Below are 25,636 nucleotides of genomic sequence, written 5' to 3'. Positions count from 1 at the left end.
CTCAGGACGTAGCAGTCCGAGCTCCTTTAATGTCCCCGCATCAAAGTCCAGAACTCGACAAAACTCGCTTTCGCCGATGTCAAGCAGAACCTGCCTGCCGTACCTGTAGCACGACTCAGTACGACGAGACGAACAAAAAAAAACTGCCGGACAAACACTCATTAGACGGACAAAACACCGTTCGGGCGGGACAGAGAGAGGTCGCTGCGTATGCACGCGCCGCCATCTTGAATCTAATTCAATAAATCAAACTCCCAATCTCAGACAACTGCTTTGGTAGACATTCTTTAAGTATTTCCTTCAAAAGTAAGTAGTTAAACAATATAAAGTGTGTTTGCTGTGTGCGATTACGTGTATGTGCATGAAGCGTGTGGCCGGGCTCGTGTAAAAACATTGGCTCCGATTGATTACCATGAAACACGTCTCTGCCTTAGCCAATCATAATGGTTTATCTCCTTGTTAACCCATCCAGTCTCCACTTTGTGTGTGGAGCAGCCAGGGTTGCGCCAGGATTACGCAGTTTATTCAATCAATTAATAGTAACGCACCGCATTTAACGTTCAGTAACGATAACGGTGTTATAACGACAGAAACAGTAATTAGTTAGATTACCACGTTACAGGTCAAACCTCAGATCCCTTTCACTTTCTTCAACATATAAAAGTTGAACAGTAATCCAGAACATTTTCTACATACACTACTAACACGCACTGTGAACAAGTACTACAGTAAAAAGACACAGTAACTTTGAATAGCAAACAGGTAATTCAAAATTAAAATCTTCAATTTGACAATTTTTTTACATGCAGTTGAATGCACTTCAACGATTTACTGAAGGACATTTTGCCCACAGTTTTGAATGTGCATTATGCATAATTATTGAGCTAGGCTCAAGCTCACGTTTGATAGGGATGGGTACCGTTAAAATTTTAACGATATGGCCACTCTTAACAATATTGCTTATTTATCTGCTAGTTTAACACCGAGTTGGTTAATGCAACGACTCCAATCAGGTTGGGTCTGGTGAATGCTAGCAAACCTTCATTGTTAAAGATTTATTCTATGCCTGGCTCCTGATGTCTAGCTTTCCGTTGAGTGGCAGGGGCATGCACCAATGAGTCTGCTGTTTTATCTAATCTATCTATTTTACTTTAATTCCCAGAGGCAAAGGAGTGCGGTTAGCAATGCTGACTCCTTTCAACAGTATTAAACAGAGCTTTTTTGAGGTGGGTCACCTCTTTGTACGGTTGTATGTGATGGTTTACAGACAACCTTAGTACAATAAATACTTCACTGGTGACCTTTCTGTGAGTAGAGATTAATGCTCTAATCGCTGGAAACTTCCATATTGATGTCTGGTGTCCAGACTCTCGAAAAAAGAAATTTCTATATCACATTGACTCTTTTAATCTTCTTACTTTTTAACTTTTAAAGCTTAAAGGTCATGTTTTCTGGCCAAATACACGTAGTTTTGTACTTTATTCTCATTCTCTTCATTCTCCAGGCTGTTAGGATCCTGAACTCTCTCCCCCCCTTCTGCGTAGCGTCCTGTACTTCTGCGCTATATTCTGACTGTCTGCTGTATGCACACTTGCTCCATTTTTGCTCCTCTTATTTATTGTGTTATTTGTTTATTTATTATTTATTCATCACTCTTATTTATTCAAGTGTGGGAAGCCTGCTCTTCTGCATAGACTGCACAAGCTTTTATGCCTGTGCTGGAAAGAAGGCTCTGTCCCACAGGACATGAGAAATGCTAACATCGTCACCTTGTACAAAAACAAGGGAGACAGGAGTGACTGTAACAACTACCGTGGCATCTCCCTACTCAGCATTACCGGTAAGCTCTTTGCTCGAGTTGTACTAAACAGACTCCAAGTCCTCGCAGAGATGCTCTACCCAGAGTCACAGGCAGGGTTCAGAGCAGGAAGATCAACTCTGGACATGATCTTCACCCTGAGACAGCTGCAGGAGAAGTGCAGAGAACAACATAAACCTCTCTACATGGCCTTCGTTGACCTTACCAAGGCTTTTGACCTGGTGAGCAGGAGCGGCCTTTTCCAAATGGTGAAACGGATAGGTTGCCCGCCAAAACTCCTCAGCATCCTCCAGTCCTTCCACACTGACATGAAAGGTACTGTTCAGTACGATGGGTACACTTCTGAGTCCTTTAACATCCGCTGTGGTGTCAAACAGGGATGCGTTTTGGCACCCACTCTGTTTGGGATATTCTTCTCTCTCCTCCTGCGCCAAGCCTTCGGAACATCAACTGAAGGAGTTTACTTACACACCAGGACAGACGGCAAGCTATTCAACCTATCCCGACTGAGAGCAAAAACCAAGGTCAGACCACTCACCATTCGGGACATGTTGTTTGCTGATGATGCAGTATTAGCAACACACACTAGGGAACACCTGCAGACTCTTCTAGACCGGTTCAGCCAAGCATGTCAGGACTTCAACCTCACCATCAGCCTAAACAAAACCAAGACAATGGGCCAGGGGACTACTGTCCCACCCTCCATCACCATCAACAACTACACACTGGAAGCTGTAAGCAGCTTTATCTATCTTGGGTCTACCATCACCTGCAATTTATCACTCGATGCCGAGGTCAGCAGCCGGATTGGGAAAGCAGCTTCTACCTTTGGAAAACTGACACCCAGAGTATGGCAGAACAGCAAGCTCACCATCCATACAAAGGTGCAAGTGTACAGGGCCTGTGTCGTCAGTACACTCTTGTATGGCAGCGAAGCCTGGACTCTTTATGCACATCAAGAGAGAAGGCTAAACTCTTTCCATCTGCGTTGCCTGAGACGCATACTGGGCATCACCTGGCGGGACAGGATCACAGACAGTGCAGTCCTGGAGAGTGCACAGCTCCCCACTATGCTCTCCCTGCTGAAGCAGCGGCGTCTCCGTTGGCTGGGCCATGTCCGTCGGATGGAAGATGGCCGTATGCCAAAGGACGTCTTATATGCAGAGCTAAAATCAGGCAAAAGGCAAGTGGGCCGCCCACTGCTCCGCTACAAGGATGTCTGCAAACAAGACCTCAAATCCTTCAACATCAACCCAGCCATCTGGGAAGACGTCGCCCAGGATCGTCACAAATGGCAACAGGCTCTCCAAAACGGGCTGCAGACCTACGAAATCACCCTGGCTCAACACCGAGAAACGAAAAGGAAATTGAGGAGGCAGCAAGCCACCATGCCCCCACCGCCACCGGGTCTGGCCCACATCTGTAACATCTGTGGCCGTGTCTGCCTCTCACGGATAGGACTCACCAGCCACAGCAGACGCTGTGCAAAGAACATCTAACCTCCAGACACAAGAAATCTATGGTCTTTCGAGACTGTGATGCCGATGACGATTTATTCATTGCTTGTGCCTTCTTGTTTTTATTTATTTATTTATTTATTTTTGTGTTGTTTACTTGTATGTATATTGTGTACTATGTCTTGTCACCGTGGGATAGTGGGAACGTAATTTCGATTTCTTTGTGTCTTGGCATGTGAAGAAATTGACAATAAAGCAGACTTTGACTTTGACTTTATTTTTCAACCGGGCGACCCTGCTGGCCGATGCTGAACGAAATAGCCTCTGCCTCTCCAGAAGGTTATAAAAACATAAGTGCGGGTCAGGAGGAACCAAAGAGCACTTAGGTTATATTCACACTGCAGGGCATAATGGCCATTTAAAATTGTTTGTTAAATCCAATCGTTTATGCACTCCTTTACAATACAAAAACAAATCTGAATTCTAATATGACCTGGGTGACACGCATGCATACAGAACAATGTCACATGGCGCAGTGTTTATGAAAATAAATATGATTCTGCATATAGGGGCATTTCTCTATTTGCAGCTTGACAGGTTCTCATTCATCTGGTTACAGTCATGAGAAATCCCAAAGAGAAAAAGAAGAGCGAGGCGAAAGGACGGATACATGTAGCTAGAAATGAGAGACGTGCCCCTTGTTCATGTAATTTCCAGGAGAGTGCAACTAAAGACGACCACACATATTGACTCGTGTCTCAAACCGACCATCTTTGTGGCTCCATTATTACTATCGTCACATATATGTCCACTTCATGCTTTATGTTTCAAGTGGAATTAAATTTAAGTCAAATATGATTATGTATATGATATCATTGTTACTGTTCTAAATTTTGCAGATGCAAACATAAAATCAATCATGAGTATTCCTTCCGTGTCTCCATTTGCCCCGACACCTCTCATACACGGCTAATTATAAGTGTGACTCATAAATATGTAAAGTGTCAATATGTTGCTTATTGCGTTGAATGCAAGAAGAGTGGAGAACCACATTAATGTTTTTATTGTCTTTATGTGGCCAAATGAGAGAATAGCAGCCAAATTACTAGTAGCGTATTTTCCGCACTATAAAAGGCACACCTAAAAGCCTTGCACTTTCTCAAAACTGAAGGTGGGCCTTTTATGTGGACCAAATTCCCAAATCCAGTAGGTGCAATAAGCGAGGGGGACACCTGAATTGGTTGCCAGCCAATCACAGGGCACACAGAGACGAACAACCATCCCCACTCGCACCCGTACCTTCAGGCACTTTGGAGTGCTTAATCAGCTTACCATGCATGATTTTGGGATGCGGGAGGAAACCCAAGTGCTCGGAGAATACCCACGTACGGCAAGAACATGCAATCGCAACACAGGGAGGGCCGGAGGTGGAATCGAATTCACACCCTCTGAACTGTGAGGCGGATATGCTAACCAGTGCTTCACCGTGCCGCCCAAGTGAAATATTTTATTTTTAAAAGTGAAGTGAAAGTACAGTGATCCCTCACCAATTTGCATTTCACCTATTGTGGAGGCTGAAATTCAGCAGCTTTTCTTGAGTGACGGGGGAACGGCGTTTAAATACACGCTGATAGCACGGGGCGTGTCTCTGAGCGATGAACAGGAGATTCATGCTCATTGCATTCACTTTGGTTTCGCCACGCATGATGTCCCCCGGGTTAGTGAAGAGTGGTAATTCTAAAGGTAGGTACTTTGCATTGCTTGGCAAGGAAAAACTTACTTCCAATAGACTTGAAATACACCCATGCCCTCTAGCGGCCAAAAAGAAACACCAATTTTAATACAATGATGTTCAAATTTCTAAATAATACATATATCATTCCTACATCGCGGATTTTCATTTTTATCTGTGGTTCTGGAACGCATCTGCTGCGATAAACAAGGGATCACTATATCTTAATATAAAAGTTATGTTTTGATAACGTGTTAGCAAGGACCCTGTCATTCATAAACTGCCGGCCGTTCTATTCACCACAGGAGTTCTCCTCGATCGTCATGGCGGCTGTTTACATTCCACCACACGCACGTGCGAGTGAAGCCACGCAGATGCTGGCTGACCAGGTAACAGACATGGAGAAACTTCTACCAAACTCACTAATCATTGTTCTAGGTGATCTTAACAGGGCGAACCTCGCACACGAACTCCCCAGATACAGACAGCACGTAACGTGTCCCACCAGAGGGGCACAGACTCTGGACCACTGCTACACCGTGATCAAGGATGCATACCACTCTGCGGCTCGTGCAGCTTTAGGACTATCGGACCACTGTCTAGTTCATCTGATCCCGGCCTACAGGCAGAAACTAAAAACTTCTAAGCCTGTGGTGAGGAGTGTGAGGAAGTGGACAGTGGAGTCAAGGCAGGACCTCCAAGCCTGCTTTGACTGCACCGATTGGGGAGCTTTCGAAGCTGCAACTTCAGACTTGCATGAACTCACTGACACTGTCACATCATACATCAGTTTTTGTAAGGATCTGTGTGTGCAGACTAAGACCTTCTGCACGTACAACAACGACAAACCTTGGTTTACACCGAACCTCAGGAGGCTGCGCAAAGTCAAGGAGGAGGCCTACAGGAGCGGCGACCGCGAGCTGTTCAGGCAGACCAGAAACACGCTGAACCGAGAGGTCAGGAAAGCCAGGAGGTGTTACGGGGAGAACCTGAAGAGACACCTTTCTGCCAATCCTGATCCCTCAACGGTGTGGAAAGGTCTGCAGAGCATCACGGGCTACAAGAAACGAACCACCCGTCCTGTAGAGAGCCCAAGACTTGCTAACCAGCTAAACAAGTTCTACTGCAGGTTTGATTGGTCCTCCCACACAACAGGACCTCCTGCAACACAATCTACATACTCACCTCTCCCCACAACTGCTGCGTCCACACCTCTATCATCGTTGTCACCCACTCACTCTCTTGCAGAGGCCGCGCCCGCACTCCAGGTCCGCGAGGAGGAAGTGCGCCAGATGTTCCGGAGACAAAAGACCAGGAAGGCACCGGGCCCGGACGGCGTGTCACCTTCCTGCTTGAAAGTCTGCGCTGAGCAGCTGGCGCCCACCTTTGCACGGATCTTCAACCGTTCTCTGGAGCTGTGTGAGGTGCCCTCGTGCTTCAAGAGCTCCACCATCGTTCCAGTAGCCAAGAAGCCCGCCATCACAGGTCTGAATGACTATAGACCCGTCACACTGACATCTGTGGTCATGAAATCGTTCGAGAGGTTAGTGCTGAACCACCTGAAGGAGGTCACGGGCCCCCTGCTTGACCCCCTCCAGTTTGCCTACCGGGCAAACAGGTCAGTGGATGATGCGGTCAACATGGGACTGCACTACATCCTGCACCACCTGGACACCCCAGGAACGTACGCCAGGATCCTGTTCGTGGACTTCAGCTCGGCGTTCAACACCATCGCCCCTGACATCCTCCAACAGAAGCTCATCCAGCTTGCGGTGCCTGCCTCCACCTGTCAGTGGATCACCAGCTTCCTGACCAACAGGAGACAGCGTGTGAGGCTGGGGGGCATCACATCTGACACCCGGACCACCAACACTGGAGCCCCTCAGGGTTGCGTCCTCTCCCCACTGCTCTTCTCCCTCTACACCAATGATTTCTCCTCAGGTGACTCCCCTGTGAAGCTCCTGAAGTATGCAGACGACACCACTCTCATCGGACTGATCCAGGACGGTGATGAGACTGCGTACAGACAGGAGGTGGAGCGGCTGGTCCACTGGTGCAGTCAAAACCATCTGGAGCTGAACCCGGTCAAGACCGTGGAGATGACAGTGGATTTCAGGCGAGACCCTTCACCACTTTTACCCCTCACTATCCGCAGTAATACTATTCTTTCCACAGACACCTTCAAGTTCCTGGGAACCACAATCTCTCGGGACCTGAAATGGACCGGCCACATAGACTCTGTCCGGAAGAAGGCCCAGCAGAGGCTGTACTTCCTGAGACAGCTCAAGAAGTTCAACCTGCCGCGAGAGCTTCTGAAGACCTTCTACACTGCCATCATCCAGTCTGTCCTCTGCACCTCCATCACTGTCTGGTTTGGATCGGCCTCCAAACAAGACAAGCACAGACTACAACGGACAATCAGAACTGCAGAAAAGATCATTGGAATCAACCTCCCATCTATCCAAGACTTGTACCTGTCCAGGACCAGGAATCGGGCAAGGAACATCTCTACAGACCCTTCTCACCCGGGTTGCAGTCTGTTTGAACTACTCCCCTCCGGACGGCGTTATAGAGCTCGGTACGCCAAAACCAGCAGACACAGAGACAGCTTCTTCCCCCAGGCTGTTCCTCTGATGAACTCACACCACTCATAGAGTCTCAGAGACATTACTGTGCAATAACATCCTGCTCCTCACACCTTTTTGAATTTGTCTACACTGTCTTTGCCATTATTCACATGTCCTGAATGTTGTTAGTCACCTAAATGTTGAACAGAGGGTGTGTTTCTACCGAAGTCAAATTCCTCGTTTGGCACGCTCAAACATGGCGAATAAAAAACTCTTGAATCTTGAATTCAAAACTAAGAAACAAAATTACTTACACTGCTGTTCAAAGGTTTGTGGTCACCCAGACAATTTGGTGTTTTCGATGAAAACTAACACAACTGCACAAGGGTTTTCAAGGGTTTTCTAATCATCCATTAGCCTTCCAACACAATTAGCGAACACAATGGACCATTAGAACACTGGAAAGATGGTTGCTGGAAATGGGCCTTTATACACATGTAGATATTACAATAAAAACCAGACGTTTGCAGCAAGAATAGTCATTTACCACATTAACAACATGTAGAGTGTATTCCTGATTAGATTAATGTCATCCGCATTAGAAAAATAGCGATTTTATTTGATAAATAAGGACATTTTAAGTGACCCCAAACTTTTGAACTATAGTATATGCTTAATGTCACTATAGTTGAAAAAGTACAATAGCCATAAAATAAACTGTAAGTCCCTGACCCAGTTTTAAATTAAACATTCATTGGCAGTTGAATGAATAAATATAGGCCGATGCTGATAATCGGCAAAATGACAAACACCGGCTCTGAAAATAGGCCCGGCCAATAATCGGTCTATCACATGTGGGAACATAATGTAGACGTAACGTAAAGAAAAAAAATCAAGCCCACATGAAATATCATTTGCATGATTACTCACAAAGGTAGCAGTTTATCACCTGATGACCACATTACACTTGTCAATTAGCATCCATGTGGCACATGCATCAGACATATCGCCAAAAACAAATACCTCCAGTTTCCATGTTGACAACTTTGTCTAGCTTGAGAATGGCAAATCTTAGCACAGCCTAGCTGCAGGGTCATGGATAGAGAAACTCAATGTGGCAGTGTTGTTTTGTAAATTTTCGATTAAATTTACATCAAAATGAGGCAACTTCAGAACAGCTTGCTAACTGACATTTTAAGAAATAGGCAACTAAAAAAAGAGATTTTCTATACATCCCCTGCCCCATAGTTTCACCACGCTGGATTAGTGCCCTTGAAAACACTATTTTTCCATACAGTTCTTCAATGTTGGCATAGCAATATCTGAAACCACATTTACACTTTTATGTCATTGACTTTTAAGGGATTTAAGGTGACTCAGGCAGGTCTGTTTCCCTGAAGTTAAAATGAACAAGACCTTAGATAAAAAGGGTAAATTATTGTAAAACTAGCACACAAATGAATGCTTTGCAGGTATTGATAATACTGGTATCTATTGTAAGGTATAGCATATCTTACAAAAAGGTATAAGTAATGAAGAAAATGGTTTCTAAAAAGTCCCGCCTAGCTACAAAAACAGATATGCTCACACCTCATTGATTTAAGTAGAAATGATTTAAGAAAGAAATGCACGGTATGTGGTAAGTAAAAGCTTTGCATGGAAAATAGACGAAACATAGCCAGGAAACATTAATGGATTGAGTATTAATGAAATTGCTAAATGCAGCATGATCACAAGTTCACGTCCCGGCTAACAGTTTGTCACACCTAAACGTTCACGTAACTCCGTACAAAATAACAAATTGGCAAGATGTTGAGTGGATGTGTGCAAGAGGTTGAGTGGATGTTGAGAATGGGCAACAGTCGATGGAAAGTATTTACAGGAGGTGGCGGGACCTGGAGATAAACAGGCAGAGGTGCCAGAGCAAAAATGGCAGGAGAAGGACAGCGAAGAACTCGGCCAAAGGTTGATTGCCAAGGCCAAAAGACTGGAAGGAGCTGGAGGGGAAAGAACAGCCACCACTAAATCAACCCCCCCTCACACACGCACACACACACACGCACGCACACACACACACACACACACACACACACGCACACACACACACACACACACACACACACACACACTGAATTACCCCTCACCGCATCAACTCCCCATGGAATCATTTCCCACCGCACCAGCACCCACTGCCATAGAATCAGCTCTTATCGAACTTGCCCCCACTCCCATGGAATCAGCTCTTATCGAACTTGCCCCCACTCCCATGGAATCACCTCTCATCGAACTTGCCCCCACTCCCATGGAATCAGCTCTCATCGAACTTGCCCCCACCCCCATGAATCATCACTCATCAAACTCGGCTCCCCACCGGCATGTGCAACTGATTATAAGATGACCAAGGAACTTTGAGCGTTGTTTTTTCTGAGTGGCGATTTTCTGCTCGTGAGCATTGTTGGACGAAAAGCCCAGCGCTGGATTGTATTTTTCCTGGAAACAGACAAGAATTGTGATTGACCAACCAACCTGTGTAAGTCTTTATTTTGTTTCGGTGTCTTATTCTTTTCCTTAAACTGAAGAAAGAAACCGAGCATGCAGTGAGTGAATTGGATAACAGGTGATTGGCTATAGGCTCTTGCCGTGAAACACGGGTAGCGCGCTTTCCAAATTGTGGATCAAATCCAACAGTAATGAGTAGCAAAAAAGTATTTATGGTATTTTTTGCAAAGTGAAAGCAGGAAGCAGGCACCCCAAAACATTGCATTGTTGTGTATTATCTTTAAATTCCCAAACACACATTAGCAATTTTTAATGTGTCCCATCAAGGCTAATGGTTTTGTGAGAGCACTGAGGCCTGGCAAAGATCCTATTGGTGCCATCATCTTTCCCCCAAAATCGGCAGCCCACTGTTGACAGCCCGCTGTCGACAGATTCTCTGAGAAAATACAGGCTTGTTTGCTCTGCTAGTGAAAGTGCAGCATTCTGCAACCTGTCTGCCCTGTGTGAAACATCACAGACACTACAGCTAGAGTACATTAGGCATCAGGGAAAGCTGTCAAAACAAGAAATGATGTGGTGTGCTCTCAAATTTCAAAGCCAAATGCAGAGCAAAGTAGAAGAGCTATGGGCAACTGGAGCTCTGGGAAGCTCCATCAGAAGATGGAGATCCATGCATGATCCAGACCCACTCAGACCCACTCAGTGGTGTGTGTGAATATGAATGGGTTGACTGTCTATATATACACCGACATTGACACGAACAGTAAGTAGGGGCTCTAGCTTGCCATGACACTGAGCAGGTAAGGAAAAGGAACTTCACTACTCTACAAGAAGCTCCATGTGATTCATATAAGACATGACCCTAAATAAAACAGGTAATATTCGATAAAAGAGGAAGAAACAATAGGGGTAGATTTATTAATTGAGGTTGCAGAGAGAATGCTTCCTCTGACAGAACAGGACCTTAATGATTTGTCACGACTCGTCCCCGGTTATTTTATTATGTGTATGTTGTCATGGTTTCTGTTAGTGTCTCTGTGTACTCGCCCCTCCCCTCCTGTGCCTGCCCGTGATCAAGGTGATCACCCTCACCGTCTCTCGTTACCTGTCTTGTATTTAAGTCCTGTCTGCCCCCCACTCCCCTGTCAGATTGTTCTTGTTTCTTGTCTCCTGTCTCACGTCCTTGTCTGTCAGTTCTGTTTCTGTTAGCCAGTCTGTCGGTCAGTCACATTGTTGTTTTCTTAGGTTGTTAAACCCTGGTCCGAGCTGCATTTGGTCGCCCTGCTCAATTCCGACCCGTGACATGATTACTCCTAAACACATGAATACACAGGCTCATTTTGCAGTTAGCTCTAATCACATACATATATCCACTTAAAATAAAAAAGATAAAAAGTAAAGAGATGGTTGGTTAATTTGTATGAAACTTGGTAAATGAACAGATACTAGCCTAGGAAACGTTGTTCAAGAGGCCATTTCTTGTGCTAATGTTTAACACCAGAAAAATGGGTATGGTGTCAAAACGCAAATGTTGGCACTAAATACTTGATTAGAGTCAAGTGTTCATGAGTGTGTGTGTGTGTGTGTGTGTGTGTGTGTGTGTGTGTGTGTGTGTGTGAGGACATGGTGTGGGCGAATAACACCGGTGGGTAGTCTGTACAACCAGACAATTTCTCATTGGGCCACGCTGCTTAAATTAAAGCCACAATTCCGGTCCGTACATTAGTTTTCTTTAGCCCACAAATCTGTTTGGAAATCAGCAAATAAACCACATTTGTCAAGAAGTCCATTTTTTTTGTATTTATAAGCATGCACTTTTCATATCAAATGCCACCTCTGTCCATCTGGTGTGGAAACATGCGTTGTGAAGATGTCACAAAGATGACATCACGCCACTGCTCGTCACAAACGAGGCAGGGCAACCAAATGCAGGAACCGACTTTATTTAGGAAAAGGGAAGAGGAGACAAGGAGGGCTGGAACGTCAGCAGAGCAGGTGTACGAAGCGGAGTGACAAGCCAGTCAGCAGATGCTCGTTGTCGAAGCAGACAGGGGCATAGTTTGTGGTCGGGGAAGGGCAGAAGGTCGGGGCAAACAAAGTCCAGGCATCTCGCTACATGGCGAGTCAGAAAAACAGAAATCTTGCCACACAGCCAGTCAGGGAAACAGGCACCAGGAACAGAGCAGAGACGGGTGGCAGGCGTGCGTGTGTCAATGCAGATGAACCAGCGAGGACTGATGGGCGCGTCTTTATACACGCCCTAACCACAGTTAACATAGGACAGGTGACGGCGATCAGCACTAATTACCGCACGCAATTTCAATTTGGCGATGTGCACCCCCAAGGACTGGCGCGGAGGGAGCGTCAGCCGGCAGGCAGGGGGAGAGCGGAGAAGTGACACTCCTGTGTGAAATAAGTCAAGATATGTGGCTCCAACTAACACCACAAATGTCCACTTTGTGCTTCATGTTTAAAATGAGATTAGTGCCACTCAAAACAATTTTTCAGATTCACGAACAATGAAAAGTCACTCCAGACTTTTCCTAAAAACAGGCTTTCCAGTTAAACTTGAACCGATGTTAAACTTCTGCGAGAGATTACAAATGAATGATGAATGGTAGAACCTAAAGAAACTTTTTTCTTTTTGTGGGTTTATGTAACCATAGAATACAATATTTTGCTGGCCTTCGAAGATAGGTCAATTCTCAAAAATGGCCAGCACTGAGGTGCTGTGCTGTGCTGTGCTACAAAGTGGCATTTAATGAGTTAATACCATAATCATACTAAATCAACTTTATAAGATTTTATCCATGTTAAAATGTTAATTACACACCCAAAACACTTCAAAGTGGTGTTTCTTTCCATTTACTCATGTACGAAAATTTGGGCTCATTGGTCATGCCTGAATCAAGAAATCAATGGGTCGTCACTGTGTGACACAATATTGTAACCACTCCTGATTAGACACACAGGCACTTTCTCTGAGTAGCTGTCCCTGCGACTTGAATTGACATGCAGCCGAACTGACTTTGCTCTGTCCTGTAGCAGTTCTGTCATGAGCTCAAGTACTAGTCATTGCTGTTGATTGCATAAATTTAGCTTTTTTTCTTTATTGTTTTGAAATGTTCTACTTTGTGGGCAGTCATGAACACACCTCAAGTCTATAGACAAATGTGAGCACAGTGGAGATGGGGTTTTAGTGAACCAGCCATCTTGCTTGCGGGTTAGAAAAATAGCCACCAAAACAACCCATACTTCATACAAAAAAAAAAATTGATTGCCATTGTGCCAAAGGTAATATGCAACTAAAGAATGTGATTTCTGGAGAAATTGCATGTGAAGGCCAAAAGGCTAAATTAAAACTTCTGTATCAATCTACAGAATTATGTCAAATGACACTGAATGACAGGGACATTGTTCAGGATGTCTTTGCACAACACTGGTAAAGGATTGGACCAGACATAGATTCACTGAGTTTATTGGTAAAAATAGTTGCAGTAGTAGGTGAAAACCTTAAACAGATATAACACAAACAAATGTACAATTCTTAAACCAAAATATTTTTTTCTACCGAGCATTAATTCCAATATTTTAAACATTTGCTTTAAAAAGTTTAACTAAAGTCCATTTAAATTATTTCTGCTTTCTACACGGTTTGGGAATGATTTTAACTAAATTTGCGTTGACTACATTATTCCATGTAATACTTAGTAGATGTTTAAGCAAATTTTAATTGTAATTGTTCAAGTTTTACGCCTTCGCAGCCCTAGAAGCTCTGCGTCCGTGGAGCGCATAAGCCGTGGCGAATTTGGACAGGTAGACAATTAAAAAATTACCGTATTTTTTGGACTAAAAGTTGCTCCGGAGTACAAGTCGCATCAGCCATAAAATGCACAATAAAGGGGAAAAAAAACATATATTAGTCCCACCGGAGTTTAAGGCATTTTGGGGGCAATTTATTTGACAAAATCCAACACCAAGTACAGTTGCAGTTCAAATTATTCCATAGGCCCATATAACGATATATAAACTATATATCAAATAACTATAATATAAACAACAATTTTATCAAACCATCTGTGTCACTCCAAATCAATGAATCTATCGATCGAATTCTTTGTCCTTTATGTAAACAACGCCGCGTGTGCGGCGCGCTGCTGACGTCGGACTCATCGTCAGTTGCAGTTCAAATTATTCCACAGGCTCATATAAGGATATATAAGTGATCAACTATACTAGTAAGTCAGTAATGTAAACATTTGTGAATAATTACACATATAAGTCGCTCCTGAGTATAAGTCGCCCCCCCACCCAAACTATGAAAGGAAACGCGACTTATAGTCCGAAAAATATGGTAATAGGCAGCGTCCTTCAACGCACAATATGGCGATGGCGTGGCGTCATTTCCGGCGCGACAAATTTGATGTCCAAATTCACGCAGCCTTCGATAATTAGCCCTCGAATCTGGCCTGGTTTCTATGGAGACGGGCCGTGAGTTAAGGCTATAAAAATGCGACCTTCGCAGGCTTCATTTTGCCTCTCTCATCTTCTCCGCTTTCCTACCCTCTTCTCAACGTTTAATACGTTGAGCCACCCAAAGACTGATTGGTCTAGCGACGACACGCCACTTTGTCTAGAACTACAAAGTAAACACTCCACCAGAAACACTGAAAAATGCCTACAAGAGCGTTTTCATCTTCATTTCCGAGAGCTTGGGTGAGTGGGCTTGTCAAGCAGTGTATTTGGAATAAGTGAAAAGTAGAATGAGGTGAATCGGATGAATTATAAGGAAGTAGTTAGGCACAAACAAAGTGGGCGGAATAAGTAGAATACTAAAGTTCGCCTTCACACGATGAAGTACATGAATAACACGTGTGAAGGTCATTGCCTTCACAATTACAAATATATTGCAAAATTAACTATAGAAAGCTTAAAATAGCATACATTTTAGATGTGGAGAGGCACTCAACATTCACATGACCAGCAGACCACTGGAACCAACTGTATTTTACTTCATTTGCATGAAAACACTCTGTAGAAACTTGAACTTGCTGTTGACTACTCGATTTTGAATCTCATGTAGTCAGCAAGCTATTATAAACAGGGCATGAGAAAAATTAAGGCTATCCTCCCTTCCACTTCTGCAGACCAAGGTCAATTTGTTGCTATCAGGAAATCACAGAGGGGAGTAAATGAGGGGGATGAGGATGGATAGGAAGGTAAAAGTCATTTCAAAGGAGGGCCTGTGGGACTGAACAGAAAACCAAGAAAGGCATCAGCTCCGCTTTCAGTCTTCACAAATTGTGTGAGATTACCAAGGAGTAAAAAGAAGAGTACACAGGTGAGATATGCAATTAAAGCTCATCATATGAGACAAACACTGTTGATGACCAAGGTCAGCTAGAAAATAGAATGGACTTCACAGGTTCTGGACGTCAATCCTAAATGAACAAAAGCTGCATGTGATCAATGAATCAGGGGCGATTCTTGGATCAGCGGTTTAGTGGTGCAATAGATAGGTGCATGTGTATTGTAAGGTGGGCACAGACAGTTATTCCATATGATGGTGATTCACAAATGTATCCATTTCTGCTTCTTAATCAGTTCTATTTTTCAGATATGTAAAAAGAGAACTTACCTGGGAATTGGTAACTATAACTTGGTGCAAAACCACAGTATCCTCTGCCATATGTCGCTATAATATTTGGATAACCTGAAGAAGAAGAAAACATCTTTAATTAAAATTTCATTTTAATACTGCAGTGTGAATTAATAAAATGCTAGGAACCTCAAATATTTGGCATTACGTATATAATCAGGTCTAACAGATTGCCACTGTGGTTGAATTTACATGATATGGTTCAAGTGGCACAATTCCAAAGTAGTTGCTTCGAAGTGGCACAATTCAAACAAACATCATGGCAGCATACAAGACAAAAATCACATGGAATCCGACATATTTAAATGGGAACAGAATCAAGCCTTTCCCAAATGTGAGTACTAGAGATGCACCGATCCGACTTTTTCAGTTCCGATACCGATACCGATGCCGTGGCTTTGCGTATCGGTCGATACCCGATACCGATCCGATATTATGGTTGACTTAACAAGCTACATAACTCTACATGTGGAACAGAAAAGACCAAAGGCAATGGCATCAGGCAGACTACACAGTTCTTTGGTCTAAATTAGGGGTGTCCAAACTAATGGTCCAGTTTTTATTGGCCCGCAGCAAATTCTGAAAACATAATTGAATATGGCCCGCACAAGAAGCTTGAGCTCAGCTTCTCAGTTTCCACACTAGATGGAGCCCGCCACACAAAGCGTTTGACGTCCCATTAACACCCCCCCGGAAGAGAAGCGAACACGCAGCATTTGACATCCGATTAGCCTCCCCCCCCCCCCCCCCATTCGGGAGAGAAGCGAACGCGCAGCCTTTGACGTCCCATTAGCAACCCGAAGAGAAGCGAACGCGCAGGGTTTGACGTCCGCTTAGCAACCCGGGGAAGAGAAGCGAACGTTCGCTCCATGTTTGCGTTTGTTTAGAAAACTCTCGTGGCATGCGGCACACGTGCTGCTGACGTATGACGTAGCCCGCGTCCCAATAGATTAAGGAAAGTATCGGCTCACAGATCGGCTGTATTTTCCGATACCCGATCCATCTATTTTGTTGATATCGGGGCCGATATCCGATCCAGATATCGGATCGGTGCATCTCTAGTTAGTACAAATCAGATAAGCATGGAAATGTATAGACTAGATCAGGGGTGTCAAACACATTCTTTTCGCGGGCCGCATTGTAGTCATAGCTTTTTTCGGAGGGCCATTATGACTGTCAACCCAAATAAATGTATGAGCACCTCATATTATATACAGTAAAAGCTACAAAACAAACTGACAAATAACTCGTTTTCAAATTAGACGAGTAAAAACTGGTTAAATATAAAAAAAAAACAGATATTATTAAAAGTAAAGACAATTTGCAATTCCAGTAATGACACAAATTTGATGCACAATTTGTCTTTGCGGGCCACATAAAATGATGTGGCGGGCCGTATCTGGCCCCCGGGCCTTGAGTTTGACACCTGTGGACTAGATAAAACTGTCAATGCAAGACAAATGTCATCAAAATATGCAACATGATGACATGAAGATTTACAAACCCAACTCAATGCTAAAACAGCTCAAATACAGATTATAACATCCACTGAAAAGCAGAAGATTGAGTATAATATAAATAGGGTGTGGCACGATAGCGCACTGGGTAGCACGTCCGCCTCACAGTTGGGAGGGTGCGGATTCAATTCCACCTCCGGCCCTCACTGTGTGGAGTTTGCATGTTCTCCCCATGCCTGCGTGTTTTTTTTCCGGGCACTCCAGTTTCTTCCCACATCTCAAAACATGCTTGGTAGAACGATTGAGCAATCCAAATTGCCCCTAGGTGTGAGTGCGAGTGCGGTTGGTTGTTCGTCTCTGTGTGCCCTGCGACTGGCTGGCACCCAATTCAGGGTGTCATCCGCCTACTGCCTGGTGACTGCTGGGATAGGCTCCAGAATGCCTGCAACCCCCGTGGGGACAAGCGGTATAGAAAATCGATGGATGGATGGATGGATGGATGGATGGATGGATGGATGGATGGATGGATGGATGGATGGGTGGGTGGATGGATGGATGGATGGATGGATGGATGGATGGATGGATGGATGGATGGATGGATGGATGGATGGATGGATGGATGGATGGATGGATATAAATAGGGTACAGTAGAGGAGTACTGCTAATTGAATGAGAATATGTAATATACATATTAATTGCCAGCAGCAGACGACAGCGTGATGCCATCCACATTGGTTGGTGTTGACCCTTGCTGTGTGGATGTCAGTGGTTCAAGAGGTTTATGAGGTGTTTTGCATCTTCAAAGCTGGAAAGACACAACACTGTCTAGTCCAGGGCAGTTTTAAAACATAACCCGAGGTCTGGGAGAGCTTCTTAGGTGACAATGTAAGTCTCCTCATCACTGTGTGTTTGTTCCTAAAGGATTTCGCAAACCCATGTTGAAGCAAAATGTTCCCATTCCATGGTGCTTTGTTTGGTGAGAAACCAACATAGTGTGTCGGCCTGTACCTTGGTGGTCTTGGCCATGAGAAGGCCCGGTCTACTTTGCGGCCTATTCACAACATTTACAACTTGAGTAATTACAATTTGAGTTGAATTAATGTTGACTAGAATACAATGATTCAGAAGTTTCTAGAATCTCCAAAAGCAGAATCAGTTATCAATCTCGCCTCCTGTGGAACTGTCTTCCGGATTTTTTTCAGGAGGCATATACCCTATCACTATTTAAGAGACTAAAAGCTACCTTCTTGATAAATGTTATCGTTGGGGCTGATTCAGGTAGACCTGGGTTATCGCTTACTTAAGGGCTTGACTGGGCGTGATCTCTGAGGATGCCCCAAGCTCCTCTCTCTTCCTAGCTTCAGCTTTTCCACATTCATATGCTGTCCATGTATGTCACTAATCTTTCTTCCCTTATCCTAAGTGGTTCCACTTCAAGAAGCACTGACAACCACATTACTGCTCCATATGATTTTTTGTAGTATGATTAAATAGTCAGAAATAGTCCTTTTAACTCATTCAATCCCAGGGACATACCGTTTTTTTTCCATGTATAATGCGCAAAATTTAACTACCGTTTTTTTCCGTGTATAATGCGCCCCCATGTATAATACGCACCCTAAAAATGGCATGTTGATGCTGGAAAAAAGCCTGTACCCATGTATAATACGCACCCAATTTTATTAAAAAAAAAATTTTAATTTATTTTTTTAATTTTTTTTTTTTTTTTTTTTTATTCCCAATGATCGTCACACACGCAGGGAGGAAATCAGTCCCATTTTTATAGTCTTTGGTATGGTCTTAACTAGGCTGGATGTATTTTTTTTGTTGGCGTTGATTTCTCCGACTGCCCGTGAAGGCACCACCGCGTTCAATGCGGACATGTGAAAAGAGCGTGCGGACGTGAAAAAGGCGCCTCTGTATGGGAGAGACGTTGAAGAGGAATAAAAACACCCTTGGAAACCAAAACTTGCCCCTCGTCGTGACTCGGAGCCGCAACAAATGTTTTGGATTTGTGTAGGGTACATTGTGACAGCAAACGAGCAGGTGATCGAGCAAGCGTCTGATACGAGAGCATTGCGGTCGTATGGAGCGTGTTTGAAGTGAACAGCAGAGACGAAAGTGTTTCTGTTCCTGTCTTTGGTAATGTCACCCTGTCTTTTTGTTCCAAGTCTTTGTCGGTCAGTCCTGTTGTTGGTTTTGTTGTACCATGACTTGAAAAAAAAGATTAAAAAAAAAAAAAAATTTAAAAGTTTTTGTACCCATGTATAATGCGCATCCCAGATTTTAGGACAATAAATTAGTTACATTTTGCGCATTATACACGGAAAAAAACGGTAATTTATTGTCCTAAAATCTAGGGTGCATTATACATGGGTACAAAAAAAATATATATATATATATATATATATATATATATATTTTTTTTTAATCCGGATATGATACGGAGGCTGCCATTACAGATGCGCTTTCTTCTCTGCTGTTCACTTCAAACGCGCTCCATACGAACACAATGCTCTCGTATCAGACGCTTGCTCGATCACCTGCTCGTTTGCTGTCACAATGTACCCTACACAAATCTGAAACATTTCTTTGCTATTGAGTTTGCTAGCGCATGCGCAGTGATACTGACCAGCAGAATAACATCCGGTTGTTCCCAAAGATGATCTTTTTTCTGAAAAAAATTTACGTTTACGGACTTAAGTAGGAGTCAAAATTTGGGTGCAGGCTTTTTTCCAGCATCAACATGCCATTTATAGGGTGCGTATTATACATGGGGGCGCATTATACATGGAAAAAAACGGTACTTTCATCTCTTGAATTGCAGATGTTCAATCCCAAGTACGTATTCATTCGTCTATCTTCATTCATTTTCCTAATATAGAAATAGGAAAATGAATGAAGATAGGCGTGCTCAAGCTGGACAAGGCCATTTGGCAACCCACTATATATGACTGGAACAAGACTAACTGGCGCAAGGGTGACTGTTGTAGGCTCAAGCGTGACTACTGTCTGGTGCTAGCCGTAGATGCTATCCTTGCACATTAGATAAGATAAATAAACCGTGCCAATCAGGAAAAGAAGAAACTCCCAACTCTAACAGGCAAGGTTTCATGTGTGATTATTTTACACAATATTTGGTGTTGTCAGCAGGATTTGGAAGAAAAAGGACATTAGTGCTGACTGCTCTATGATCGGTGTGACACTGCAAAACACAGCCGTACAAGGTAGGAATTCTTGCCAGTTCTAATCATTTTGCAGTTTAATCTCTCTTGTGTTATTATTGACAAGTGCAAGGGGGGCAAACAGACACAGACTTGTGACTGTGGAATGCATAAATATTTCCCCTCAGAAGGTACCCTTGTAGCGTGATTGAGAAAGCCTTTCTGTATTTTAATAAAGGAGACTCAAGCCAGTTGTCTGGGTGCAAAGCATAATTGGATGATAGAGATGAGACGAGACACAAATCCTGCGAAACGAGATGTCTCATGAGATTGAATATAAAATAATGTCTATCAACATTTCTACAGTTTTCAAAATGTTTTCTTTACTGAGCAGACCACAAGAGAATTAATGTTCTAGCTTTAAAGTGCCAATGTGAACACAAACAGGAGTCACTTTTGTTACAGGCTTGTTTTTCAAAAGCTACTTCAATCACTTCTGCGGCTCAGTTTTTTTTTTTTACTGAATATTTTAACAAACAATACATTCCATTTTAAGCGCTGATTTTCAAATGCTGCTTCAAGAACAGTTAGCAGCTGAGATCTTCCCTCTTACTGAATAGTTGAACAAAATACATACAATTGCTTTTAGTGTCAAACATTAAACAAAAAAAGTAAGCATTAATGCAAAAAATAACTAGTGACGTTACTTCTGGGCACCACTTCAAGCCATCTATGGCCTTCTGAATCATACTCTTGAATGACACAAAAAGTGCGACACAATAGAGCAGTGGTAGCAGTTTTGAGTGGACCCAGGATTCTTATGAGATCTTCAACAACAGCAATGGCACTTCAATCCAAAGTGTCGAGTTTTTGTCGTAGTTCTGGGCTGCAGCGCCTGATAACGTCCACAATAAGTTTGTGCGTGTTTTTGCGTTTAGACGTCAAACATGCCGTTGATGTTGGGGTTAAAACTAGATTTTTATTGTTCCAATAGCATATATTCCAAGGTCGGTTTCTTGGGTCAAATTATCAGTTCGAAGCGCAATCGCTCTCACCAAAACTAATAGAACAAGGCTGAAATATTTTGAAACCACAAATGCTCAGTTCAGTAACTTTAAAACATGTTACTTTGGCAAGCAGACTTCAACGGGTTTCCTTGGCTAGTGATATATTAAAAATGCAGGCGTATACATGCGTCTAAAATGCATGTATGCATGCCACACTGAAATGGAATATTTTACTTACTCAGCATACCCAAACCAAGCATGAAAGCATTCATTGTATACTGCAGACCTCTGACCCGACCCCGTGTCCCAGGTGGGTACATTACTTCTTTTGGTTGGGCTTTTTTGCATTCTACCTGTGAAGCAAATACAATGAGTGATTATGGCACTATAAAAATAGAAATGAAAAATGAAAGCTTCAGTAAAACTACCCAAACTATTAGTTATTTAGCAACTTCCGAAAGCCTCGGACAATTTACATTACATGTAGTACATGAGATTTTCAACTTTCTTGAAAAGAATATCCTAAGTACAAATACTGTAGAACCAAATAAGTGCTACTTTGCAATGTTAGAAATGAGAGACGAAAACAATTAACACCGCAAACATTCTAACCAATCCAGAAAGAATTCTTGTGTTCATTTTTCTACAAATGATACATGTAAACCCTCTTTAACCGTCTTTAAGCGTATTCATTTTTTTATATTCTATGCACCGGGGTATAAGGCGCACCTTCAATGAACGGCCCATTTTAAAACTTTGTCTATATATAAGGCGCACCGGCCTATAAGGCGCATAAAATAGAAGCTTTACTGCAACAAACTGAGGTTGACTAGGGTTGCGGTATGCACCCACTAGCCAATAACCAACGAGCCCTCTGTAAACAATCGCGTTTCTCTAACGATCTCCTATACAATGATTGGAACTGACTAAAGTTCAATCTAACGCATTGGTACTACTTACCTATGTTTCCCTTCCATATCGATCCGTAGATTTACTCGAAACATGAACAGAGCAGCCTATTTTGACATGAAATAGCCTCGCGCGTATAGCAGCTATCGTTATAGCATTAGCCATCCGCAAAAACCCATGACCCTCAGCTCGCAATCTCCCATGAGCCTCAGCAAAGTGTAAACAATCGCGTCTCTCAAACGAGGTCCTATAAAATGATCAGAACTGACTAAAGTTCGATCTAACGCATTGGTACTACTTACCTATGTTTCCCTTCCATATCGATCCGTAGATTTACTCGAAACATCAACAGAGAAGCCTAATTTGACATGAAATAGCCTCGCGCGTATAGCAGCTATTGTTATAGCATTAGCCATCCGCAAAAACCCATGACCCTCAGCTCGCAATCTCCCATGAGCCTCAGCAAAGTGTAAACAATCGCGTCTCTCAAACGAGCTCCTTTAAAATGATCAGAACTGACTAAAGTTCGATCTAACGCATTGGTACTACTTACCTATGTTTCCCTTCCATATCGATCCGTAGATTTACTCGAAACATTAACAGAGCAGCCTATTTTGACATGAAATAGCCTCACGCGTATAGCAGCTATCGTTATAGCATTAGCCATCCGCAAAAACCCATGACCCTCAGCTCGCAATCTCCCATGAGCCTCAGCAAAGTGTAAACAATCGCGTCTCTCAAACGAGGTCCTATAAAATGATCAGAACTGACTAAAGTTCGATCTAACGCATTGGTACTACTTACCTATGTTTCCCTTCCATATCGATCCGTAGATTTACTCGAAACATCAACAGAGAAGCCTAATTTGACATGAAATAGCCTCGCGCGTATAGCAGCTATTGTTATAGCATTAGCCATCCGCAAAAACCCATGACCCTCAGCTCGCAATCTCCCATGAGCCTCAGCAAAGTGTAAACAATCGCGTCTCTCAAACGAGCTCCTTTAAAATGATCAGAACTGACTAAAGTTCGATCTAACGCATTGGTACTACTTACCTATGTTTCCCTTCCATATCGATCCGTAGATTTACTCGAAACATTAACAGAGCAGCCTATTTTGACATGAAATAGCCTCGCGCGTATAGCAGCTATCGTTATAGCATTAGCCATCCGCAAAAACCCATGATCCTCAGCTCGCAATCTCCCATGAGCCTCAGCAAAGTGTAAACAATCGCGTCTCTCAATCGAGCTCCTATAAAATGATCAGAACTGACTAAAGTTCGATCTAACGCATTGGTACTACTTACCTATGTTTCCCTTCCATATCGATCCGTAGATTTACTCAAAACATGAACAGAGCGGCCTATTTTGACATGAAATAGACTCGTGCGTATAGCAGCTATCGTTATAGCATTCGCCATCCGCAAAAACCCATGACCCTCAGCTCGCAATCTCCCATGAGCCTCAGCAAAGTGTAAACAATCGCGTCTCTCAAACCAGCTCCTATAAAATGATCAGAACTGACTAAAGTTCGATCTAACGCATTGGTACTACTTACCTATGTTTCCCTTCCATATCGATCCGTAGATTTACTCGAAACATTAACAGAGCAGCCTATTTTGACATGAAATAGCCTCGCGCGTATAGCAGCTATCGTTATAGCATTAGCCATCCGCAAAAACCCACGACCCTCAGCTCGCAATCTCCCATGAGCCTCAGCAAAGTGTAAACAATCGCGTCTCTCAAACCAGCTCCTATAAAATGATCAGAACTGACTAAAGTTCGATCTAACGCATTGGTACTACTTACCTATGTTTCCCTTCCATATCGATCCGTAGATTTACTTGAAACATTAACAGAGCAGCCTATTTTGACATGAAATAGCCTCGCGCGTATAGCAGCTATCGTTATAGCATTAGCCATCCGCAAAAACCCACGACCCTCAGCTCGCAATCTCCCATGAGCCTCAGCAAAGTGTAAACAATCGCGTCTCTCAAACGAGCTCCTATAAAATGAAATAGCCTCGCGGGTACAACAGCTATTCGGTGACGCCCCCTGACTACAGTTACCGTAATGCTGGGAAGCGATGCGACCTTGTAATTTACTAGTCGTACTAAAACGTACTAAAACATTTTGGCAGAGCACTGTGTACAACCAGTATGGATCAACAAATTCATCACTTGATCCATATATAAGGCGCACCGGACTATAAGGCGCACTGTTGACTTTTGATAAAAATTTAGGTTTTTAGGTGCCCTTTTAGGGCGGAAAATACGGTAAGTGATGTGTTAATGATCAAGTAAAAAATTAAAAAAACAAACATATATATATAAGTCGCTCCTGAGTATAAGTCGCCCCCCCACCCAAACTATGAAAAAAAAACGCGACTTATAGAAAATTACGGTAAACAAATAACATAATAAATAAGATTAGCAAAAATGGAGCAAGTGTGCAGACAGCAGACAGTCAGAATATAGCGCAAAAGTACAGGACGCTACGCAGAAGGGGGGAGAGAGTTCAGGATCCTAACAGCCAGGAGTATGAAGCTGTTGGTGAGTCTGGTGGTGCGGGAGGGCAGGCTCCTGTACCAATTCCCAGAGGGCAGAAGATCAAACAAAGAGTGAGCGGGGTGACTCACATCACTCACAATCGCGGTCGCCTTGCGGGTGAGACGGGAGGTGTAAATGTCATCACTTCATTAGAGGTTGATACTGATAAAATGCGGTTGACTAATTATCCCAAGGTCAAAGAATTAGGATATACATAAGTCACGTGGTTTCAGTAGAGAAATTTTGAGTGGTCCTTGGTGGTAACTTCTCTTTTTGCTTGAAAGAAACTGTGGGGGAGCTTTGATATCCTGCTTAACCTCTTTAGACGAATCCGTTTTAGTCATATATAGTCGTTGTTCAGTGGTCATCAAGTCATTATATTGCAGTACACACTGCCAACATTTGCGCTTTGTGCACCATTGTGGAATGTAAGTACATTTTCCCCAGCCAATCCTAGCTGTGTTTGTCATTTCGTCAAAATTAGGATGGTCGCAGCTCAAGCCCGAGTCCGCCTTTCCTGACTGCAGAAAAAAAGAAAAGTAATCACACACTACTTGGGCATCGTACCCGCATCCCCAGCTTGGAACCGCAGAGAACTAACCGCTGAGCTAAAAGTCCAGGGCGCCAGGCTGCCTCATTGACGTATAACTGCAACGGAAGAACTTGCCATTGCACTACTACATCATTGTGTATACTTTCAACAATTTATTTGTTTATTAGAAAGTGGCCATCATAAATGTAATACAGACTCATGATTTCACAAGAGAAAATATTTGTCAGCTTCAGTGTCATAAACAATTCCAAAACAAAATGCCTGC

General features: G+C 43.2%; 1 protein-coding gene and 1 long non-coding RNA gene across 2 annotated transcripts in view; one reads left to right on the top strand and one right to left on the bottom strand.

The window, feature by feature from the left end:
* Positions 1–25,636, bottom strand: part of msi2b (musashi RNA-binding protein 2b) — a 139,806-nt gene that overhangs the window by 31,916 nt on the left and 82,254 nt on the right. Inside the window, exons 10-11 of the mRNA XM_061281951.1 lie at positions 21,600–21,714; positions 15,713–15,787 (exon numbers count right to left, since the gene is read on the bottom strand). Coding sequence (XP_061137935.1) covers positions 15,713–15,787; positions 21,600–21,714 — 190 coding nt within the window. The remainder of the gene's footprint in view (positions 1–15,712; positions 15,788–21,599; positions 21,715–25,636) is intronic.
* Positions 20,299–25,629, top strand: LOC133156150 (uncharacterized). Its single transcript, XR_009714795.1, has 2 exons — positions 20,299–20,417; positions 25,303–25,629. It is a non-coding gene; the product is annotated as an uncharacterized LOC133156150 (long non-coding RNA).

The sequence above is a fragment of the Syngnathus typhle genome, linkage group LG6, assembly GCF_033458585.1.
Source record: "Syngnathus typhle isolate RoL2023-S1 ecotype Sweden linkage group LG6, RoL_Styp_1.0, whole genome shotgun sequence".
In the NCBI taxonomy this organism is placed as follows: Eukaryota; Metazoa; Chordata; class Actinopteri; order Syngnathiformes; family Syngnathidae; genus Syngnathus; species Syngnathus typhle.
Note: the sequence above shows the minus strand (reverse complement) of the source record. Positions and strands in the feature narration are given on the sequence as shown.